General features: G+C 44.3%; 1 protein-coding gene across 1 annotated transcript in view; it reads right to left on the bottom strand.

The window, feature by feature from the left end:
* The window catches only part of ARSB (arylsulfatase B), a 52330-nt gene extending 29501 nt beyond the window's left edge, over nt 1–22829 (bottom strand). Inside the window, exons 1-3 of the mRNA XM_073623807.1 lie at nt 22485–22829; nt 13338–13524; nt 8427–8617 (exon numbers count right to left, since the gene is read on the bottom strand). Of these exons, the coding sequence (XP_073479908.1) occupies nt 8427–8617; nt 13338–13524; nt 22485–22736 (630 nt within the window). The 5' untranslated portion in view covers nt 22737–22829. The remainder of the gene's footprint in view (nt 1–8426; nt 8618–13337; nt 13525–22484) is intronic.
* Between the last annotated feature and the right edge of the window lie 302 nt (nt 22830–23131).

Below are 23131 nucleotides of genomic sequence, written 5' to 3'. Positions count from 1 at the left end.
TGCTGAGAGGCATGGTGAGTATTTTGCAGCTCTCATTTGTTTTTGAAAATAAAGAAAGACGAGAAAAAAAATTTTTTTTTTTTCTTTTTTCAATTTTCAAAACTTTGTGACAAAAAGTGAGGTCTGCAAAATACTCACTATACCTCTCAGCAAATAGCTTGGGGTGTCTACTTTCCAAAATGGGGTCATTTGGGGGTTTTTTTTGCCACCTGGGCATTCCATGGCCTCCGAAACTGTGATAGGCAGTGAAGAGTGAAATCAAAAATTTACGGCCTTAGAAAGCCTGAAGGCGGTGCTTGGTTTTCGGGGTCCCGTACGCGGCTAGGCTCCCAAAAAGTCTCACACATGTGGTATCCCCATACTCAGGAGAAGCAGCAGAATGTATTTTGGGGTGTAATTTCACATATTCCCATGGCATGTTTGAGCAATATATCATTTAGTGACAACTTTGCGCAAAAAAAAATAAAAAAAATAAAAAATTGTCTCTTTCCCGCAACTTGTGTCACAATATAAATTATTCCATGGACTCAACATGACTCTCAGCAAATAGCTTGGGGTGTCTACTTTCCAAAATGGGGTCATTTGGGGGGGTTTTGAACTGTCCTGGCATTTTATGCACAACATCTAGAAGCTTATGTCACACATCACCCACACTTCTAACCACTTGAAGACAAAGCCCTTTCTGACACTTATTGTTTACATAAAAAAATAATTTTTATTTGCAAGAAAATTACTTTGAACCCCCAAACATTATATATTTTTTTTAAAGCAAATGCCCTACAGATTAAAATGGTGGGTGTTTCATTTTTTTTTTTCACACAGTATTTGCGCAGCGATTTTTCAAACGCATTTTTTGGGGAAAAAACACACTTTTTTACATTTTAATGCACTAAAACACACTATATTGCCCAAATGTTTGATGAAATAAAAAAGATGATCTTAGGCCGAGTACATGGATACCAAACATGACATGCTTTAAAATTGCGCACAAACGTGCAGTGGCGACAAACTAAATACATTTTTAAAAGCCTTTAAAAGCCTTTACAGGTTACCACTTTAGATTTACAGAGGAGGTCTACTGCTAAACTTACTGCCCTCGATCTGACCTTCGCGGCGATACCTCACATGCATGGTGCAATTGCTGTTTACATTTGACGCCAGACCGACGCTTGCGTTCGCCTTAGCGCGAGAGCAGGGGGGACAGGGGTGCTTTTTTTTTTTTTTTTTTTTTTTTTCTTTATTATTATTATTTTTTTATCTTATTTTTAAACTGTTCCTTTCATTTTTTTTTTTTTAATCATTTTTATTGTTATCTCAGGGAATGTAAATATCCCCTATCATAGCAATAGGTAGTGACAGGTACTCTTTTTTGCAAAAATTGGGGTCTATTAGACCCTAGATTTCTCCTCTGCCCTCAAAGCATCTGACCACACCAAGATTGGTGTGATAAAATGCTTTCCCAATTTCCCAATGGCGCTGTTTACATCCGGCGAAATCTAAGTCATAAAATGCTCGTAGCTTCCGGTTTCTTAGGCCATAGAGATGTTTGGAGCCACTCTGGTCTCTGATCAGCTCTATGGTCAGCTGGCTGAATCACCGGCTGCATTTTCAGGTTCCCTGTTGAGACAGGAGAGCCAGAGAAAAACACGGAAGACGTTGGGGGGGAGGGGCATTCCCTCCCACGGCTTGTAAAAGCAGTCTAGAGGCTAATTAGCCGCTAGGATTGCTTTTACATGAAAGCCGACCGCTGGCTGAAAAGAATGATACCAAGATGATACCTAAACCTGCAGGCATCATTCTGGTATAACCACTCAAAGTCGTGAATGGCGTACCTGAAGACAAAAAAATGGTTAACAATAAAGCACAGTAAACGGTAAGGTATAAAAAATTGCATACCTGAAAAGCAAACATGATAAAACATAATAACAATAAAACATTGCAGAATAGCATACAGTAAAAAAGAGCAGAACAATAGAGAGAGAATAGAGAGAGAGAGAACAATAAAACGACAACTATTTTTTTTTATTTTATATTTTTGTATGTTTTTTTTTTTGTTTTTTTTTTTTACACTTTTTTTGTAACTGTAACCGGTTCCAGGTTCGGGTCTCTCAAAATGCGATGGCATCTTGGGAGACCCTGTGAAAGTGTGCCTAGTCTGTGCAATGCTGTACCCTACGCTAATACTCAACTAGTGAATGGTAGCGTTCAAAACATTCACCAATGCAAAGACCAGGATTGTCAGGACAGGAGGGACAATAATAGAGGGTGTCACGCCTATATCCGCGCTTGCTGCAGACACGACATCTTTTTTGGGGGTTCGTTGGGTAGGGGTACTCGGGAGGACATAAAGAAAATGCCTCTCATGCAGCCGACTGCATTTGGTTGGGGATGTGAATGGGGGAAGTACGGGCGCTGCAGAAGCGGTGGGTTCCCAATTAGGATTGGCGAATGCAGCAGGAAGGGCACTATGGGCACAACGGGCCTGTGTTTGTCTTCTTGGTGGCAGCGGGACACTACTTGTGCTTGCCACCTCACCAGCTTGAACTGCACTTATGGGACTCGCCACGTCACCAAGTGTTACTGCAGTGCTGGTTTGACTACGACCGGGGTGTACTAGGCCGCTGGTGCTTGCCAGTTCACCAAAACGCTACCAAAAAAACTGTTAGCGATCGCAGGGATCAGGCCTGACTCTGCGAACGCTGCAGTTATGCATTTAGTGTTTTGTAAGTTTCAGTGATCGATCGATACTGCACTTGGGTGGGCTGGGCTGGGCCGGGCGGAGGGGCAAAACGCAGGTGCTAGCAGGTATCTGGGCTGATCCCGCTAACACTGCGTTTGTGGGAACCCTAAACTGCTGGGGACGCTAGTATAGATCTGATCGGATCAGATATTGATCCGATCAGATACTATACCACTAAGGGAGGCGTATGCTGCGTGCGTGGGTGTTAGCGGTACTGGCGCTAACCTGACACTGCTTGGGGCTGGTGCTTGCCAGTTCACCAAAACGCTACCAAAAAAACTGTTAGCGATCGCAGGGATCAGGCCTGACTCTGCGAACGCTGCAGTTATGTGTTTAGTGTTTTGTAAGTGACAGTGATCGATCGATACTGCACTTGGGTGGGCCGGGCAGAGGGGCAAAACGCAGGTGCTAGCGGGTATCTGGGCTGATCCCGCTAACACTGCGTTTTTGGGAACCCTAAACTGCTGGGGACGCTAGTATAGATCTGATCGGATCAGATATTGATCCGTACAGATACTATACCACTAAGGGAGGCGTATGCTGCGTGCGTGGGTGTTAGCGGTACTGGCGCTAATCTGACGCTGCCTGGGGCGACGCATATCACCGCCGGGCGATCAGGGGGCTAAACTTTTATTCGGTAATAAACGGCGGGTGCCCTGACACTATAAAAAATAAACGAACTAACCAGCGTCACCCGTAACAGTTATACGGTGATCAGTGGTGAAAGGGTTAACTAGGGGGCAATCAAGGGGTTAAAACATTTATTAGGTAGTATATGGGGGTCCCTGTCGCTATAAAACGCTGACGGCAAACCTAAATATTTACCTCACTAACTAGCGTCACCAGCGACACTAATACAGCGATCAGAAAAATGATCGCTTAGTGACACTGGTGACAGGGGGTGATCAAGGGGTTAAAACTTTATTAGGGGGGGTTAGGGGGGTATCCTAGACCTAAAGGGGGCCTAACACTCACTGCCCTAACACTGTAACTGTCACAAACTGACACTATGCAGTAATCAGAAAAAAAAAAAAAAAAATACTGCTAATGTCAGTTTGTGACAGGGGGGGGGGTGATTGGGGGGGGATCGGGGGGGGATCGGGGGTGTAAAGTATGCCTGGCATGTTCTACTGTGTGTGTTTGTGTTGTGTGCACTTACATGTCTTCTCTCCTCGGCGCTGGACGGAAACTGCCAGACCGAGGAGAGATGACATCACATCCTCTGCCTGTGTGAAACTACACACAGGCAGAGGAGGATTCCCATTGGCTGGGAGCGATCGCGAGGGGGGGGCCACGATCGGATGGTCTCCCCCTCGCCTCCCGACGCTCCCAGTCAGATGCCGACCGCCGCTGGCACCGGGGGGGGGGTCCGATTGGACCCCCCGCCCGCGGGAGGCAGATCACGTATATATACGTGATTCTGCCTGCCCGTGCCACTCTGCCGACGTATATCTACGTTAGGCGGTCGGCAAGTGGTTAGAATAAGTAGGGAAGCATGTATTAAGCTGCTAAAAGAAAAAAAAATTAAGAAAAAGGCTTTTCTTATTTTTTACCTTAATATTTAATGTTGGTGATATATTCAGGTAATATGTGGAATGGCATTACAGTCAATCGAGTTTACAGTTTTTTGGGTTTTTTATATTTTCAAGTTATACTTCTGCTTGTCAAAAAGCAATATTTTGTTTGTTTATAAAACTTGGTTTTATTTATAAAGATGGTATATTTTGCAATGGCTAAATCTGTGTCTGTAGTGCATGTTCAAACCTTAATATTATAAATAATAACGTTATTAGAGTTTTACTCCAGGAACATATAATGAGTTTGGCAATTCTAAAGATTTTTTTTTTTTAAATGGATTCAAATTTAACTAAACCCATTAGATTCTAGTCGACTAAAATGTACTGGAGATTTTAATCTACTAAAATATGAATAAAACTAAAACAATTCAGATGACTAAAATGCGACTAAAACTAAAATGGCATTTTTGTCAAAAGACTAAAATACGACTAAAACTAAAATGGCATTTTGGTCAAAAGACTATGACTAAAACTAAATCAAAATTTGATGTAGAAATTAACACCACTGGGATATACACTGTATTGTCAAAAGTATTGTGACACCTGTCTTCACAAGCACATGAACTTTAATGGCAGCCCAGACTTGGTCCGTAGGGTTCAATATTGAGTTGGCCCAAACTTTGCAGCTATAACAACTTCAACTCTTCTGGGAAGGCTGTCCACAAGGCTTGTAAATGCTTGACTATTCTTCCAGAAGCGCATTTGTGAGGTCAGGCACTGATGTTGGATGAGAAGGCCTGGCTCGCAGTCTCCGCTCTAATTCATCCCAAAGGTGTTCTATCAGGTTGAGGTCAGGACTCTGTGCAGGCCTGTCAAGTTCCTCCATCCCAAACCCGCTCATCCATGTCTTTATGGACCTTGCTTTGTGTACCAGTGCACAAAGCAAGGTCCATAAAGACACAGATGAGCGAGTTTGGAGTGGAGGAACTTGATTGGCCTGCACAGAGTCCTGACCTCAACCTGATAGAACACCTTTGAGATGAATTAGAGCAGAGACTGTGAGCCAGGCCTTCTCAGAATGGTCAAACATTCCCATAGACACACTCCTAAACCTATAGCCGGAGACATTCGGGGACACACGCAACCCACAGGATATGTTGCAGTTTAATATCCCAACCAACCTGCTCTGTGGTTCCCACCCTGCTGTCATTCACTTACACAGCTTAAATAATCTGGTCCTGTGGCCACCTGCAGGCTTTGAAGTGGATTTACTGTAGCACTTCATCATCTATTGAATAAAAATAGTGACTATTGCTCTAAGTGTTATTTGGGAAATACAGGTAGGCTGAAACCCAAAGCGAATACCATCCCCTGAAGAAGCCCAATACATAGGGCGAAACATGTCAGGATTAAACTTTATGCCGCTCTAAAAAGTTCACGGACCACATTAATGGGTTTTAGCTTATGTTTTTTAACATGACTTTAAAATAATTTTGGTAATAAATTTTGAAGATTTTATCATAATATTATTTCTCGGTTTGATTCTTGCACCGCTATAGTCCCATTCTTTTTGCTCTACTTGACTCCTAAACCTTGTGGACAGCCTTTCTAGAAGAGTTGAAGCTGTTATAGCTGCAACTCAATATTGAACCCGACCGACTGGGATGCCATTAAAGTTCATTTGCTTGTAAAGGCATTAGATTAGTGGATTCACTCTCAGAGATCTGGGGACGGGGGCCACAATTAAAATCTGGGGAGGCACAGCCCACCCCAACACCCCCTGTTATCCGGGTCTGGATTGTAAGTTCCTTGAAGGCAGGGACTGATGTCAATGAGTAAGTATGTAATTGATGGTGAGAGATATATATACAGTATTTCACAAAAGTAAACCCCTCACGTTTTTGTAAATGTTTTATTATATCAGAGTATTACAGATTGCCACTGGAGTCCTCTTCCACTCCTCCATGAAGACATCACGGAGCTGTTGGATGTTAGAGACCTTGCGCTCTTCCACCTTCTGTTTGAGGATGCCCCATATATGCTCAATAGGGTTTAGGTCTGGAAATATGCTTGGCCAGTCCATCACCTTTACCCTCAGCTTCTTTAGCAAGGCAGTGGTCGTCTTGGAGGTGTGTTTGGGGTCGTTATCATGTTGGAATACTGCCCTGCAGCCCAGTCTCCGAAGGGTGGGGATCATGCTCCGCTTTGGTATGTCACAGTACATGTTGGCATTCATGGTTCCCTCAATGAACTGTAGCTCCCCACCTGGTTGCCGCCACACACGCTGGACACCATCTGAACCAAATAAGTTTATCTTGGTCTCATCAGACCACGGGACATGGTTCCAGTAATCCATTTCCTTAGTCTGCTTGTCCTCAGCAAACAGTTTGGAGGCTTTCTTGTGCATCATCTTTAGAAGAGGCTTCCTTCTGGGATGACAGCTATGCAGACCAATTTGATGCAGTGTGCGGCGTATGGTCTGAGCACTGAGAGGCTGACCCGCCACCCCTTCAACCTATGCAGCAATGCTGGCAGCACTCATACGTCTATTTTCCCAAAGACAATCTCTGGATATGACGCTGAGCACGTGCACTCAACATCTTTGGTAATGAACTGTAGCTCCCCAGTGCCGGCAGCACTCATGCAGCCCCAGACCATGACACTCCCACCACCATGCTTGACTGTAGGCAAGACACACTTGTCTTTGTACTCCTCACCTGGTTGCCACCACACGTGCTTGACACCATCTGAACCAAATAAGTTTATCTTGGTCTCATTAGACCACAGGACATGATTCCAGTCATCCATGTCCTTAGTCTGCTTGTCTTCAGCAAACTGTTTGCGGGCTTTCTTGTGCATCATTTTTAGAAGAGGCTTCCTTCTGGGACAACAGCCATGCAGACCAATTTTATGCAGTGTGCAGCATATGGTCTGAGCACTGACAGGCTGACCCCCCACCACCCCTTCAACCTCTGCAGCAATGCTGGAAGCACTCATACGTCTATTTCCCAAAGACAACCTCTGGATATGACGCTGAGCATGTGCACTCAACTTCTTTGTTCGTCCATGGTGAGGCCTGTTTTGAGTGGAACCTGTCCTGTTAAACAGCTGTATGGTCTTGGCCACCGTGCTGCAGCTCAGTTTCAGGGTCTTGGCAATCTTCTTATAGTCTAGGCCATCTTTATGTAGAGGAACAATTCTTTTTTTAAGGTCTTTGCCATGAGGTGCCATGTTGAACTTCCAGTGACCAGTATGAGAGAGTGAGAGCGATAACACCAATATTAAACCACCTGCTCCCCATTCACACCTGAGATCTTGCAATGCCCTGTACACACGGTCAGATTTTCCGACGGAAAAAGTGCGATCGGATTGTGTTGTCGGAAATTCCGATCGTGTGTGGGCTCCATTGGACCTTTTCTGTCGGGATTTCCGACACACAAAGTTTGAGAGCAGGCTATAAAATTTTCCGACAACAAAATTTGATCGGTTAAATTCCGATCGTGTGTACACAAATCCGACGCATAAAGTGCCACGCATGCTCAGAATAAATAAAGAGATGAAAGCTATTGGCTATTGCCCCGTTTATAGTCCTGACGTACGTGTTTTACATCACCACGTTCAGAACGATCGGATTTTCCGACAACTTTGTGCGACCATGTGTATGCAAGACAAGTTTGAGCCAACATCCGTCGGAAAAAATCCATGGATTTTGTTGTCGGAATGTCCGAACAAAGTCCGACCATGTGTACAGGGCATAACACTAACGATTCACATGACACCGGGGGAGGGAAAATGGCTAATTAGGCCCAATTTGGACATTTTTACTTAGGGGTGTACTCACTTTTGTTTCCAGCTGTTTAGACATGAATGGGTGTGTGTTGAGTTATTTTGAGGGGACAGCACATTTACATTGTTATACAAGCTGTGCACTTACTACTTTACATTGTAGCAAAAAGTCATTTCTTCAGTGTTGTCACATAAAAAGATATAATAAAATATTTACAAAAATGTGAGGGGTGTAGAGTTGGGCAAGTGTAAAGAATTGCTTTTAATTGTTTATCTTTATCAATTACAAAATGCAAAGTGAATGAACAGAAGAAAAATCAAATCAATAGTTGGTGTGACTATCCTTTGGCGTCATTTTTTTAGAAAATGACAGTTATACACACCTTCTCAGACTTGTGATTAGTGATGAGATCCACAGCTCTCTCTGTAAATAGGTGAGTGGAGTATTTCTTGTCATACCCTTTGGCTGGTGCTTCTCCATCTCGAAAGTCAAGAGCACACATGGTTTTGTTCAGAGCAATAATTTCATAGCATCTCTCATGGCTGTAATAATCTTCACTGCCAAGAAGATATCCTGGAATACAGAACAAGATGCAATACATAAAAAACAAAACTCTAGCAGTTACTTAACTCCTATGTGGTCAGTTGATCTGTGCTTTCACCTAAGTTTCACAAAACTTTCACCTAAGATTTACCCAATTTCAAATAAGATTCATGGAGAAAATTGGTAATTCTTGGGTGAAAACACTGATAACTATAACTCGGCGTGTTTTCAGAAGGTTAGGCTACATATGCAATTGTGACTAGCCCCGGTGTGAATTAAAACACTAGGAAACTGCTGATTCCTGCTGCTGTTTTTGCCACTTGTCAGCAGCTAGCTGCGGCCACCGATCCCATACACTTTGATGACAAGTCGCCAGCGGCCGCAGCTATCAAGGCACGGTAAGTGATTACCTGCAGTGATTGCTGCTGGACACATACAAAGTGCAGGTGCAGGAATCCTGCCACTGCCATCCACACCAGGGCGAAACGCCAATGCGAATGTAGCTTTATTGGCACAGTCAGTTCCCCATATTAGGTCAGAATAACTTTTCACATTGAGTTTAAAATAAACCCACGTTGGTCTGCCAGAAATCCAGAGTGTGGCTAATTTCCTGAACCGACGACACAGTACCAAATCCCAAACAATGGCGTCAGCGCTGTCTGCTGAACTACAGAATTACACCTATCATCCTATCATCTCTGTTCCTCTTTACATGCATACCATTGATTTCCCTGCAAAACAACATTGCTGCCACTATGTAAATTTTTGTTTATTAAAAATCTTACAAACATACAACATAATACATAAAACATTAAAAACATATTTAAATATATGCAAAAAATAAATAAAAATGAATATATATATAAATAAACAAAAACAAACAAGCTTACATCCGCAAATAACAGAAAAGAAAATGTCTTTTTTTTTTTTTAAATTAACATAAAGAGAATTATATACAAAAGAAACATAATTTTATTATCCGTAAACTACTAAATTAAGCAAAACACAACCCTACTTCAACCTAATTACACCCTCAGGCTAAGAAACGATCAGACACTTAACCCATATATGCAGCCTTTTTCCAAAAAAAACTTTTTTCCCGAGTGGAAACCTGACACCATTCATTCCAACGGACTATTAAATTGGTAATAAACCGCAAAAAAAAAAAAAAATCTGCAAGACAATAGCATAATGTGCTAGTATGCATCGCATACTAGCACATTATGAAATACTTACTTTACAACGAAGCCCTGCAGAGACGCACAGGTCACCGCTGAGGGAGCTGACATGTTCCCTTGCGTTTCTTCTGGGATCGCTGGCTCCGGCACTGTGAGCAGACGGAGCCACGAGAACGTCACTCCCACGCATGCCCTCCCCTCCGGCAGGACACGCCGGACCTGCAGAGCGGCTGCATGAATGGTCAATATCTCCTAAACCGTGCAGGTTTAGGAGATATTATTTTTACCTACAGATAAGCCTTATTACAGATAAGCCTTTTTATAGGCTGTACGTAAAAATCACCAATCGGGGTATACAACCGCTTTAAGCTAACTAGAAAAATTGACCGTATGACCACTCCGCATGACTCAAGTGGAAAAGGAAAGGGATACCCAGAGCCCCAGCCACCAACCTATAGACTTCTACACTGAAGAGGCACTGAAGCAAGAAACACTGTGCCACTGTGTACTTTCTTACTGTGTTTAGGGAAAGGACTCTTGAAAGGGGGTGTACCAATGTCCTTAAGAACTGAGCAGCAGTGCATGGAAGAATTGTACAAGGCTGGTGATGATGTCACAGAGAGTTAAGAAAGGGTTTTCTTACTACAAAAACAAGATAAAAGAAAAACAGGAATGCTGGGACATGGTCTAGATCAGGGGGTGTCAAACTCAATTTCATTGTGGGCCGCATCAGCAATATGGTTGCCCTCAAAGGGCCGGGTGTTTGTGTGATGGGGCGTACACACGGGCGAACTTTCCAACCGGACTGGTCCGACGGACTTTCCGACGGACTTTTGACAGACTTCCGACAGACTTTTTTTTACGAACGGACTTGCCTACACACGACCGGACTTTCCGGCAGACTATGTCCACCGGTCTTCCTGACGGAGTTACGACGGACTTTCCAAATGAACGGACTTGCCCACACACGAACAAGTCCGTTCATTTTGAACGTGACTCGGGTACGACGGGACTAGAAAAGGAAGTCAATCTTGCCGCTTTTATCGGTGAGATTGACACCTTGTGAGCCCCGTCGTGGGGCATACCAGGCCCTTAGGTCTGGTATGGATTTTAAGGGGAACCCCCTACGCCGAGAAAAAGGCGTGGGGGGCCCCCAAAATCCATACCAGACCCTTATCCGAGCACGCAGCCCGGCCGGTCAGGAAAGGGGGTGGGCACGAGCGAGCGCCCCCCCCTCCTGAACCGTACCAGGCCGCATGCCCTGCGCCCCCCCACCCCAAAGCACCTTGTCCCCATGTTGATGAGGACAAGGGCCTCTTCCCGACAACCCTGGCCGTTGGTTGTCGGGGTCTGCGGGTGGGGGGCTTATCGGAATCCGGGAGCCCCCTTTAATAGGGGGGCCCCCAGATCCCGGCCCCCCACCCTATGTGAATGAGTATGGGGTACATCGTACCCCTACCCATTCACCTAGGGAAAAAGTGTCAATAAAAAAACACACTACACAGGTTTTTAAAGTAATTTATTAGACAGCTTCTTCTGACTTCGGGGCTCTTCTTCCGACTTCGGGGGTCTTCTTCCGACTTCGCCGCTTTCTCCGGCCTCTTCTCCCGGTGTCCTGTTCTTCTCCTGCTCTCCGGCCTCTTCTCCCGGTGTCCGGTTCTTCTGCCGGCTCCTCCGCTATCTTCTGCCGCTCTTTTGCTAGCGGTGGCCCGGACTTCTGCGTCGTCTTCTTCCCTCTTCTCTTCTTCTGATGTTGACATGATGCTCTCTCCTGCTGTAATGCTGTGTGAGCGCTCCGCAATGGCTTATATAGGCGGTGACCCCGCCCCCTTATGATGTCACAGTACCAGGGCATGCTGGGGAAGAGGCCCTTGTCCTCATCAACATGGGGACAAGGTGCTTTGGAGGAGGGGGGGCCGCAGGGTGCTCCCCCTCCCCCAAAGCACCCACCCCCCCATGTTGAGGGCATGCGGCCTGGTACGGTTCAGGAGAGGGGGCTCTCGCTCGTCCCCACCCCCTTTCTTTAACGGCCGGGCTGCATGCTCAGATAAGGGTCTGGTATGGATTTTGGGGGACCCCCAAGCCGTTTTTTCGGCGTAGGGGGTTCCCCTTAAAATCCATACCAGACCCAAGGGACATCGTTGCCTCCCCCTCGCGCTCGCCGCAATAGGAAAATTTGTTTTTCCTATTGCAGCGAGCGAGAGATGTAGTACCCTGCCCTCGCGTCGTATCTGGTCCGTCCGGCCAGCATACAGACGAACGGGCTTTCCGTTAGGAACTGAGTCCGGTGGAGTTACGACGTAAAGATTTGAAGCAGGTTTCAAATCTAAAGTCCGTCGATTTCCGACCGAAACGGTCCGTAGCAAGTCCGATGCAGCCCACACATGGTCGGATTGTCCGCCGGATTTGGTCCGTTGGACCAGTCCGTGTGTACGCTGCATAAGAATAGATGTACAGAGCACCCCACACTCACTTACATCAGACGTCAAGAGCCCCCCCAACCATTAGAAGTCAAGAGTCCCCCACCCTCCCTTACATCACAGTGCACTCCCCTTGTGCTGCTGCCAGAAAGAAGCTGGGAGTGCAGGGTCTGGAGAAGGACCAAAGGAGGGCTGGAGTCAGCAGTGTGCACTGACACACCGAAGAAAAAGCGCTATTTGACTTCTTTTAATTTAGAAGCCAAAATTGTTTGGCGAGTGTGGTGTGAGTGGTTTTTCTTAAAGACACAGAGGGAAAAAACTCACTTTGATCAGGCACAACGCATGTTTCATTATTTGGACTGACGCTTCATGCACATGAGCACTCAATCACAAGCAATACAGTAAATAAATTTGTGTTAATATGGTAGCCCTGTCTTCATCTTAAAGGAACTTTATTCATGGATCTGAACAGAAGATCGATGTTAGTCTGTGGGTAGGCCAATGTAAATGGACGCACGTTTTTTTTTTTTTTTGGACAAAAACACGTTTGATCGGCAGTTAAATGATGTAAACAGGTGCACATCCATTTACACCTGCCTGCCCATAGACCTAACATGGGTCTGTGAGGGAAAAAACTGAACACACACATTTCTGTTCTGTTCAGCTAACATTCATCGGGGCCTTGAAAAAGTATTTTGCAAAGAAGAATGGGCAACAATGTCACTCTCTAGATGTGCAAAGCTGGTAGAGACATTCCCAAAAAGACTTACAGCTGTAATTGCAGTGAAAGGTGGTTCTACAAAGTATTGACTCAGGGGGGCTGAATACAAATGCATGTCATACCTTTCATATTTTTATTTGTAAAAAAAATTAAAAACCATTTATCTTCCACTTCACAATTATGTGCCACTTTGTGTTGGTCTATCACATAAAATCCCAATAAAATACATTTATGTTTTTGGTTGTAACATGACAAAATGTGGAAAATGTCAAGGGGTGTGAATAGTTTTTCAAGGCACTGTATGTTCACAGATCACCTGCTGATTGGCATGGACGCCGTCCACATGAAAGGGTCCTTATTGAGAATGTAGTCCTTCAAGCCATATTTCAAACAGAAATCTATTGATAAATAATTAAATATCATCATCTCACCAAAGTAAGTGTCAAATCCTCTTCGGGTTGGCAGACAGTCTTTCTTATACATGCCGAGGTGCCATTTTCCCACCATGTGTGTGACATAGCCAGCGTCTTTCAGTAGCTCGGGTAGAAGCTTCTCATCCAGAGGTAGGCAATGGGGCTGACAGGGCCAAATGATCTCATGCTGCAATCCTGTGTGAATCTATGTATAAGAAAAACAATGCAAAAAAAAAAAAACCCTGATTGGATAGCAAATAAGAATAATATCAATGTATAATGACTTAGTGATTAGCTTAAAGAAAAACTCTCACATTTTTTCAGTGTTCTGTCCCCCTATGTACACTTTGTTCCTATCCGGGGCTTTTTTTCTTAGAGAATCGGTGCAGGTACTCCCCCCCTTCCGAGTCATCTTGTCTTCACCCCCTTCCCACCTCCAAGCTCTGTCCCTTGGTTCCACTTCCTACCCACCCCCCTGCACTGCCCCTTTTGAAGAATACAGAACGTTCATTTTTTTATGCTAATTAGTTTGTATGGAATTTGCTTATGAAAAGCAGTAGGTCCCCTGCAGCCAGAAACAACCCCCCCCAACAACAACAGACCCCCTCAGGAACAATAGATCCCCCTGATCAACTATATATTCCCCAGCAACGATAGATGCACCTCAGCAATAATAGAACCACTTCAGCAATAATAGACCCCCACCAGCAACACTAGATCTCCCAGTAGCCAGCATTAATAGACCCCCCAGCAGCCAACAATAGACCCCCTCCCTCAACAGTAGATCTCTCCCATCAACAATATATCCCCCCAGCAATAATAGTAAAAGATCCCCCCACCAGCAGCAACAGACCACACAGTGCCAAACAATGGCGTCAGCGCTGTCTGCTGAACTACAGAATTACACCTATCATCCTATCATCTCTGTTCCTCTTTACATGCATACCATTGATTTTTTTCCCTGCAAAAAAATGTTGCTGCCACTATGTAAATTTTTGTTCATTAAAAATCTTACAAACATACAACATAATACATAAAACATTAAAAACATATTTACACATATACAAAAAATAAATAAAAATGAATATATACATAAATAAACAAAAACAAACAAGCTTACATCGGCAAATAACAGAAAAGAAAATGTCTTTTTTTTAAATTAACATAAAGAGAATTATATACAAAAGAAACATAATTGTATTATCCGTAAACTACTAAATTAAGCAAAACACAACCCTACTTCAACCTAAACACACCCTCAGGCTAAGAAACGATCAGACACTTATCCCATATATGCCTTTTTCCAATAAAACATTTTTTTCCCGAGTGGAAACCTGACACCATTCATTCCAACGGACTATTAAATTGGTAATAAACCGCAAAAAAAAAATAAATCTGCAAGACAATAGCATAATGTGCTAGTATGCATTGCATACTAGCACATTATGAAATACTTACCTTACAACAAAGCCCTGCAGCGACGCACCGGTCACCCCTCTTCCGAGTCAACTTGTCTTCACCCCCTTCCCACCTCCAAGCTCTGTCCCTTGGTTCCACCCCCTACCCACCCCCCCTGCACTGCCCCTTTTGGAGAATACAGAACGTTCATTTTTTTTATGCTAATTAGTTTGTATGGAATTTGCTTATGAAAAGCAGTAAAATAGGTCCCCTGCAGCCAGAAACAACACCCCCCCAACAACAACAGACCCCCTTAGCAACAATAGATCCCCCTGATCAACTATATATTCCCCAGCAACGATAGATGCACCTCAGCAATAATAGAACCACCTCAGCAATAATAGACCCCCACCAGCAACACTAGATCTCCCAGTAGCCAACATTAATAGACCCCCCAGCAGCCAACAATAGACCCCCTCCCTCAACAGTAGATCTCTCCCATCAACAATATATCCCCCCAGCAATAATAGTAAAAGATCCCCCCACCAGCAGCAACAGACCTCCCCAGCAGCAATAGATCCCTCAGCAGCCAGCATCAATAGACCTTCCAGCACACCCCAACACCCTTTGGCATTATATACATTCAGTGCTGGAGGTGCTGGAACTGCGTTCCCATTCGTTCCTGCTGAAAAAGAGCCCTGTCCCTATCTGCTTTCTAAGCCAGGCCTTGCTGCGAGGTCGAATAGGGCCCCCTCCCTCTTCTGCTGCAGCCGCCCCACAATGTAGCTTTCAAGGAGAGGATTGTTTGACGACCAGTGCTTGTTTCAGGTTTAAGCACCTTCCCTAGACAAGTGCGGGGAGGGGAATACAGAGGGGTGGGAGGCTGATACGTCCCCTTTCTTTCTGCATTCCTCTTGCTACCATTGACTTGGGCAAGTGCCAAGACAAATGCTGGTTATCAAGTGCCATTTGTCGGACAACAGCAATGTCAGACCTCGTAATTAGGCTTATAAAGCACAAAGGAACATGGGACAAATTGCTACATGTACTTTGTCACTTGGGGGACAGAACACTGAACAAAAATTGAAGTTAGAGCTCTTCTATAACATTATTACTTATTACAAATAGAATAACATACTAATTGTGACATGAATTTGGTATTTACTGTAAATACCCGATTCCATACCTTCTTCCAGGACTCTGCATGGAAACTGGAGATAGAAAAACGGGACTGTTACTACAGTTTGTATCTTCAAGTAATTCTGCCACAGAGGCCATCTCTTAAAATGAAGCAATGCAACATTTTAATATTTTAAAAGTAAAAGTTCTGCCTAAGAGAAGACAATATAAGATGTCTGGAGCACTAATGCGCAGTCATGTTGGAACAAAATGTCTTGGTATGCTGACGCCTTAAAATTCCCTTCACTGGAACTAAGGGGCCAAGCCCAACCCCTGAAAAACAACCCCACACCATAATCCCCCCTCCACCAAATGATTTGGTCCAGTGCACAAAGCAAGGTCCATAAAGACATGGATGAGCGAGTTTGGCGTGAAGGAACTTGACTGACCTTCACAGAGTCCTGACCTTAACCCGATAGAACACCTTTGGGATGAATTAGAGCGGAGACTGTGAGCCAGACCTTCTCATCCGCATCAGTGCCTGCTTCTGGAAATATGGTCAAACATTCCCATAGACACACTTCTAAACCTTGTGGACAGCCTTCCCAGAGGAGTTGAAGCTGTTGTAGCTGCAAAGGGTGGGCCAACTCAATATTGAACCCTACGGACTAAGACTGGGATGCCATTAAAGTTCATGTGCGTATGAGCCAGCATCACAGTACTTTTGGTAATATAGTGTATTTATTATATTGCAGCTTACAAATTCATAGATGTGATGGCTGTATTTATTTTATTAGGCTTTCTTTCCTTTTTCACCTGGTGATCTGGTCAGTAAGTCTGTTGTTTTTCAACAGAACAAGCTGTCCTGCAGATATAGCAGTTAGAAGGTTGAGACAAACTATTTACTGCTGACAGGGTTGCTCACAATGATCAGCTTTTATTTATGTAAAACTTTTATCTCAAAAGGGAAAAAAAATATTTGCTGTATCTTCTTTTAAAGTGTTAGCTGGAGTCAGTGGCAGAATTATAGGGGTCGCTGAGATTGCCATGGCGACTGGGCCCCTTGCTGCAGGGGGCCCCCTGTACTCTTCGATAGGAGGAATGGCAGGGGCAGCTGTGACCGAGCGCCCCGTCGTCAGCTGAATTGTAATTGGCACTGACTGCGCAGGGAGCTTGTCAAAGTGAAAGCACAGTGCTGTGCTCTTTGTCTCCCCCTACAGTGCAGTACCCGGCAGGAAGAGCTAAGTTAAAGGTCTGCCGTTTTTTTTTATAAGACTATCTATCTACTGTATAATGTGTGTTTATATGTGTGTGTGCATGTATGTATGCATATGTATGTATGTGAGTGTTCTTGTATGTATGTGTGTGTGCATGTATGTGCATGTGTTTATCAGTGGCAGTGCTTCCATAAGGGCGCACATGCGCCGCCCCCAAACTGCGGGTACCATTCTTGGCGCTCACAGTCCACGCAGGTGTGTTAGAAAAGCGAATTAATATTCACTTTCCTAACACTGAACCGCCTTTCCGCCAATCAGGTGCTCGGGTCTGTTACCCGTCACATAATTGGCTGAAACGATAGGCACGGCTATTGGATGCCTATCAGGAGGAGAGGAAGGGAGATGAGGACGGCAGGAGAGGCATGGAGGACCCCGCTCGTGGCCGTCACCTGCTGCCCCACCGAGACAGGGTAAGTGCTGGGCAGACAGCGAGCGGGCGGGGGGGGGGGATTCACAGTGGCAGCATTCGATGGCACAGTTGCAGCATTTGATGGCACACTGGCAACATTTAATGGGCAGAGTGGCAGCATTCAATGGGCACAGTGGCAGCATTTGATGGCACACTGGCAGCATTTAATGGGCACAGTGGCAGCATGTGATGGGCACAGTGGCGGCATTTGATGGGCACAGTGGCGGCATCTGATGGCACAGTGGCAGACTTCAATGGGCACAGTGGCAGACTTCGATGGGCACACTGGCGGCATTTGATGGGCACACTGGCGGCATTTGATGGGCACAGTGGCGGTGTTTGATGGGCACAGTGGCTGCAATTGATGTTTTTTTTCTCGGTTTGCTTGCGCCTCCCTAAAAATTTTGAGCACCAGCCACCACTGGTTTATATGTGCATTTATATATATATATATATATATATATATATATATATATATATATATATATATATATGTGTTTTTATATATGTGTGTGTGTATTTATACGTGTGTGTGTGTTTACATGTATGTATACAAATTTTAGGTATACGCTTTTAATCCTGACCCCCTAAATGTGTACAATCAGAACTGATTTTTTTATTTTTTGTTGCTTGTTCATAGTACCAGCAAAAAAATGCTGTTCCTCCGAAAAGCGATCCATGCTCAGTTCGCTTTTCGGAGGCATTTGACAGCTGGTAAAGAGGCAATATGTTGCCTACTGATATGTTGCCTGTTTTAACCCCTTAAATGCATCATCACTATCCCATAACTGTATGCAATGCACACAGTTGCAGAGTGGTTACAGTTCTGCCCCATTCACCTAGGGGTATACTTCAAGTTTGCCCTGACTAGAAAAAGATTGAGAAACACTGGCATAGAGGAACCGATCTCTCCATTTTCCTCCTGCAGCCGCTGACTGCCTGTGGGAGGGAGAGGAGGAGAAGCAGGGGGCAAATGGAGAAATCGATTCCTTTATATGCAGCCACCTACTTGTGACTGGGCCCTGTTGTTCCGTCATCGGGCTCGGAGGAAAGAGCCCTGCCCGGGGGTCAGGGGGACCCTTCATGGTTTCTTGCATCGGGGCCCTGAAGGTTCTAGTTACGCCACTGGCTGGAGTTCAGCTTTAATTTGTTAGTTTATCTAGATCTGCTAGTACTTGTACTTGTGCAAATGCTCTGATACCTAAAACAGATACATATTTTAGCCTGCGGTATGTTTTGAGCCCATACAAAATGAATTGGCTCAAATCGCACTGCAAAGAATCGCATGTGATTTGTATAGGAATGCGATCCCTGTCTGAACCAAATGCGGTTTCACGCACCGCTCTTGTGTGAACCCAGGCTCATAGAAAATAATTTACATTGTTCCACCCACTCAAGAACACACTGACTACATGGTAAGATTTGTCAACTACCTCCACAATAGCCAGTCAATTGGGTGCAGAAGTCGGGACTGCTAACTCAATAGGAGATTTATAGTACAGTGTATATAATGAAGCCACTCACTGTTAAAGCCGAGCCACCCCAGCAAAAAATTAAAAGTCAGCAGCTACACATACTATAGCTGCTGACCTGTCCTGGAGTCCAGCCGATGTTTCCATTGGCTCTCAGGTGCTGCCGACACCATTGCCTGTAAAGGAAACTGGCAGTGAAGCCTTGCAGCTCCACAGCCAGTTCCCTAATGCGCATGCGCAAAGCGCGCTGCGCTCTCTGAGTGACCCGGCAGCGGGGGAAGGAGGAGGGGGGGCCGTGGCGGGATCTCTCGGAAGTGGGTACAGGTATAAGCGAAGCTTCCACTTTTGAGTGGAACTCTGCTTTAAGTCAAATATTTGTGCTGACATGTTGTGTACAGTGGAGGAAGAGCCTCAGCACAAATTCAGGAAGTCCTGTATGAAACGTTTGAGGAGCCTAAATAGGAATGCACTGATACCAGTTTTTAAAGACCACACAGGAGCGGTGCGGGAAACCACATGTGATTTGGACAGGTCTCATTCATTCATTTTGTATGGGCTCAAATCGCACTGCACTGCAGACTAAAATAGGTATCGGTAATTGGTATTGGCAAGTACTTGAGAAAAAGTATTGGTACTCATACTCAGTCTTTAACTCCTTGGCACCGATGGTATGCAAATATGCGACCACACTGGACTGGGATTTTTTCCGTGGGGCCGCATATTTGTGTATCTGTGACCGCATGGTGCACTGCCAGAACAGAGACCAGGGTCTCATGGAGAGCCCCAGGCCCCGTACTAATGATTGGGACCTGGAACTCCCGATTCCAGGTCACCTGATCGCTGACTGGCTATCACAGTGATCAGTCGCTGTAAAGCCTGCCCTCGTGTTTTCTCTCTCTGTGAATGGAGGAGAGAGATACATCGTATCTCTCTCTGTCCTTGCAGAGAGGAAAAAAAAAAAAAAGTGTGTGTAAAAAAATAAATAAAATAATAAAAATGAATAAATAAAAATGCCTAGATCAAGGTTTGATCTAGGTCAGTGCCAGTGTTAGTGTTTGGGTCAAAGTTCAGGGTCAGCATTTTTTTGGATAGGATTTTTTTTTAAATTAGTACCAGCTAGACCCCTTTCACACTTGGGTGGTTTTCAGGCGCTTTAGCGCTGGAAATAGCCTCTGCTAATAGCCTGAAAACCGCCTCCCATTTATTCAAGTGTGACTTTTCATTCACACTCGGCCGGTGTGCATGCGGGACGTTAGGAAAAGTCCTGCAAGCAGCATCTTTGGGGCAGGTTGGGAGCGCTGTATTTATCGCTCTCAAAACATCCTGCCCATTGGAATTTTCAGTGGCTTTGGAAGGCGCCACAACACAGCAGTTTTTAACCCCTTCTTTGAGTTTAAAAGCACCCCGCTAGCACCCAAAAAGCGCCGCTAGAACAGGCGGTGCTTTACCACGATTGCGGCCGCGGCCCCAGTGTGTCTAAGGGGTCTTAGTGTCAGTGTCAATGTGTTTTAGGTATGATAAAAAAAACAAAAACAAAATACGTACTATTGCTTCTGGACTGTACTACGGGGACATACAACAACTAACATACACATATGCTGTATTTCTGCGCTCATTAGGAGCAGGAGAATTTTATTTTGGGTTGTTCTTTGGTGAAAGGTTATTGTAGTACCAAGAAATATACAGCTAAATTAAAAAAAAAATGTCCTTAATATTTTGGGCCAGTTTTCCTTTGATAATAAAAAAAAATCCAGAGATATCCATTATCATTTAACATCAAATGAAAGCCTAATTTGACCTGAAAAAAACACAGTATAATCCACCTGGATGCACAAAGTAGTTGTGATCATATGTACAGTTTTACTAACAACATGTCAAAGTTGCAAAATTGTGCTTAGGCATTAAAATTTTTTACCCTTAGGCACAAAGGGGTTAAAAACTGGTACCGATGCATCCCTAGTTGACATGTTAGGTCAACACTATATACCAATATAAAGAGCAGATAGTGGGAAATACTCATGTATTAGAGGTTTGATATATATATATATAGATATATATATATATCTATATATATATATAATTTTTTTTTTTTTTTTTAAATGAGATGTTTGTTTTTCTTTTTGTACACTAAGGCTCCATGCACACTGAAGCTCATAAACGGCCGTTTTTGGGGGTTTGGGCATTTTTTTTTTTTTAACGGCCCATAAACTCCCCTCTATGTTATCCTATATGTCCATGCACACATGGACGTTTTTGGATGTTTATCAACAGTGGAGTTTATGAGCTGTTTTCTGAGCGCCATAAAAATGCATTCAGGAGTCGTTTTTCTGACCACAAAAAACGCCAAACGCTCATAAATGCTGATAAACGTAGATAAATGCTCAAAAACGTGGCTCACCAGCGTTTTTTAATGTTTTTGATCCATTGAAAAAAATAAATATATATTTTCAAAAAAAAAGATGCTAAAAAACACTAATAAACGCTATTGCAAAAACATTTAGGCTCCATGCACACTGGAGCTCATAAATGGCCAATTATTGGAGTTTGGGCGTTTTTTTTAACAGCCCATAAACTCCATTCTATGTTATCCTATGTGTCCATGCACATTCAAAGTGCTGTTTTTCTGACCACAAAAAATGCCAACGCCCATAAACGCGCATTACCGCACCTTAATTAGCTTTCGGCGTTCTATTTTTGCAATGCATTGTGGGAGTTTGGGAATGCATTGTGGGATTTTTGGAGTGTCCTTTATGTATTTTTATTAAAAATGCCCATAAATGCTAAAGAACACACATAAACGCTGTTAAAAGCGTGTTTTTCAACCAGCGTTTTCTGCCAGCAATCTGGTGTCCAGAAAAAGCTTTTTTGAGCGCCAGTGTGCATGGAGCCTAAAAAATGTTGAAAGACTCACTGCAAAGCTACTTCCGTTTTTATAAAGTTATTTTACCGTCCATTGTGTATTAAGCCTTGGTAGAACAGCAATGACATAGAACCTGTGTCTAGAACAAGGCCTAAGAATTGGTCCCTGCAAGGTTCTGATAACAGGAAAACATTGAAAAAAAAAAAACAGACAAAAGCCAATACAACCAGACACACAACATTCAGAACTTGTCTGCTGCCTTTCACAATCACCCAGAGTCATGTGACCAGCCTCAGTCATGTGACTGTGAACTGAAAATACAGTGTACACAGAGACGGCACCATGAGCAAGCTGCAAGAGTAAGACGGACGGATAAACGAAGACAGACATACAGATGAATAGAGGCGGACAGATACATGCTTATTTGGTATTACCAGACATAACACAGGAGAAGGAAATATACTATTGAACGAGCATCAGACCAATCAGCTTCTAGCTTTCCTTTTCAAAGTTGAACTAACTGGTTGAAGAAGGTAAGGCTAGAAGCTGGTTGGTTACCATGCACGGCTGCTCCAGATTCTGTGTGCTCAGTCTTAGTAAACCTCCTACCCATATAATAGGGTCACTGACCTGGTATCTGCCGCTCATCAGCTGGCTCCGTGATGGGGTGCACAGAGGCTGCACATAGTACCCCCCCAGCTTCACCCCCTGAGCGGACAGCCGGTCCAAATTGGGGGTTCTGATTTCCGATCCGTGGAAGCCGACATCGTTCCAGCCCAGATCATCGGCCAGTATGAATAGGATGTGTGGGGGGGAGCCGAGCACAGCCTGGCACAGCGCCAGCCCCATCCACCCGCAGAGCAGAGCCCGAAGACCGAGCATGGTTCTGCCACTGACTGCGGATGGCTATTCTATTTCATTCAGGAACTGTCTGCTGAGCCCAGGGACCGCCCTGCACCCTCCTCCCTTCTGACATGTCACACATGGTCGGAGGAAGCTGGGTTGTCACGCTGGGATCCTGCTCGGCAGATGTATACAGCAGCTTTTCTCAACCTTTTTACCACAGAGGAACCCTTGAAATCATTTTCTAAACTCAGGAAACATTGAAATAATTTTCAAAGCTTGTATGGAAACAGAATCAGGAAGTTGTAATAGAGAACAGGACAAAGGCTAACATTCACCTTTCTAAACAAGAATTTCCAGACTGTTTTTTCCTGCACACTAATTCAATTCAATGTAAAGAACTTGTCTGCATTTGAGTTTAGTGGCAAAGTATA

This window comes from Aquarana catesbeiana, linkage group LG01, assembly GCF_042186555.1.
Source record: "Aquarana catesbeiana isolate 2022-GZ linkage group LG01, ASM4218655v1, whole genome shotgun sequence".
Taxonomy (NCBI): domain Eukaryota; kingdom Metazoa; phylum Chordata; class Amphibia; order Anura; family Ranidae; genus Aquarana; species Aquarana catesbeiana.
The sequence above is the reverse complement of the archived record's forward strand: the minus strand, read 5'-3'. Positions and strand labels throughout refer to the sequence as shown.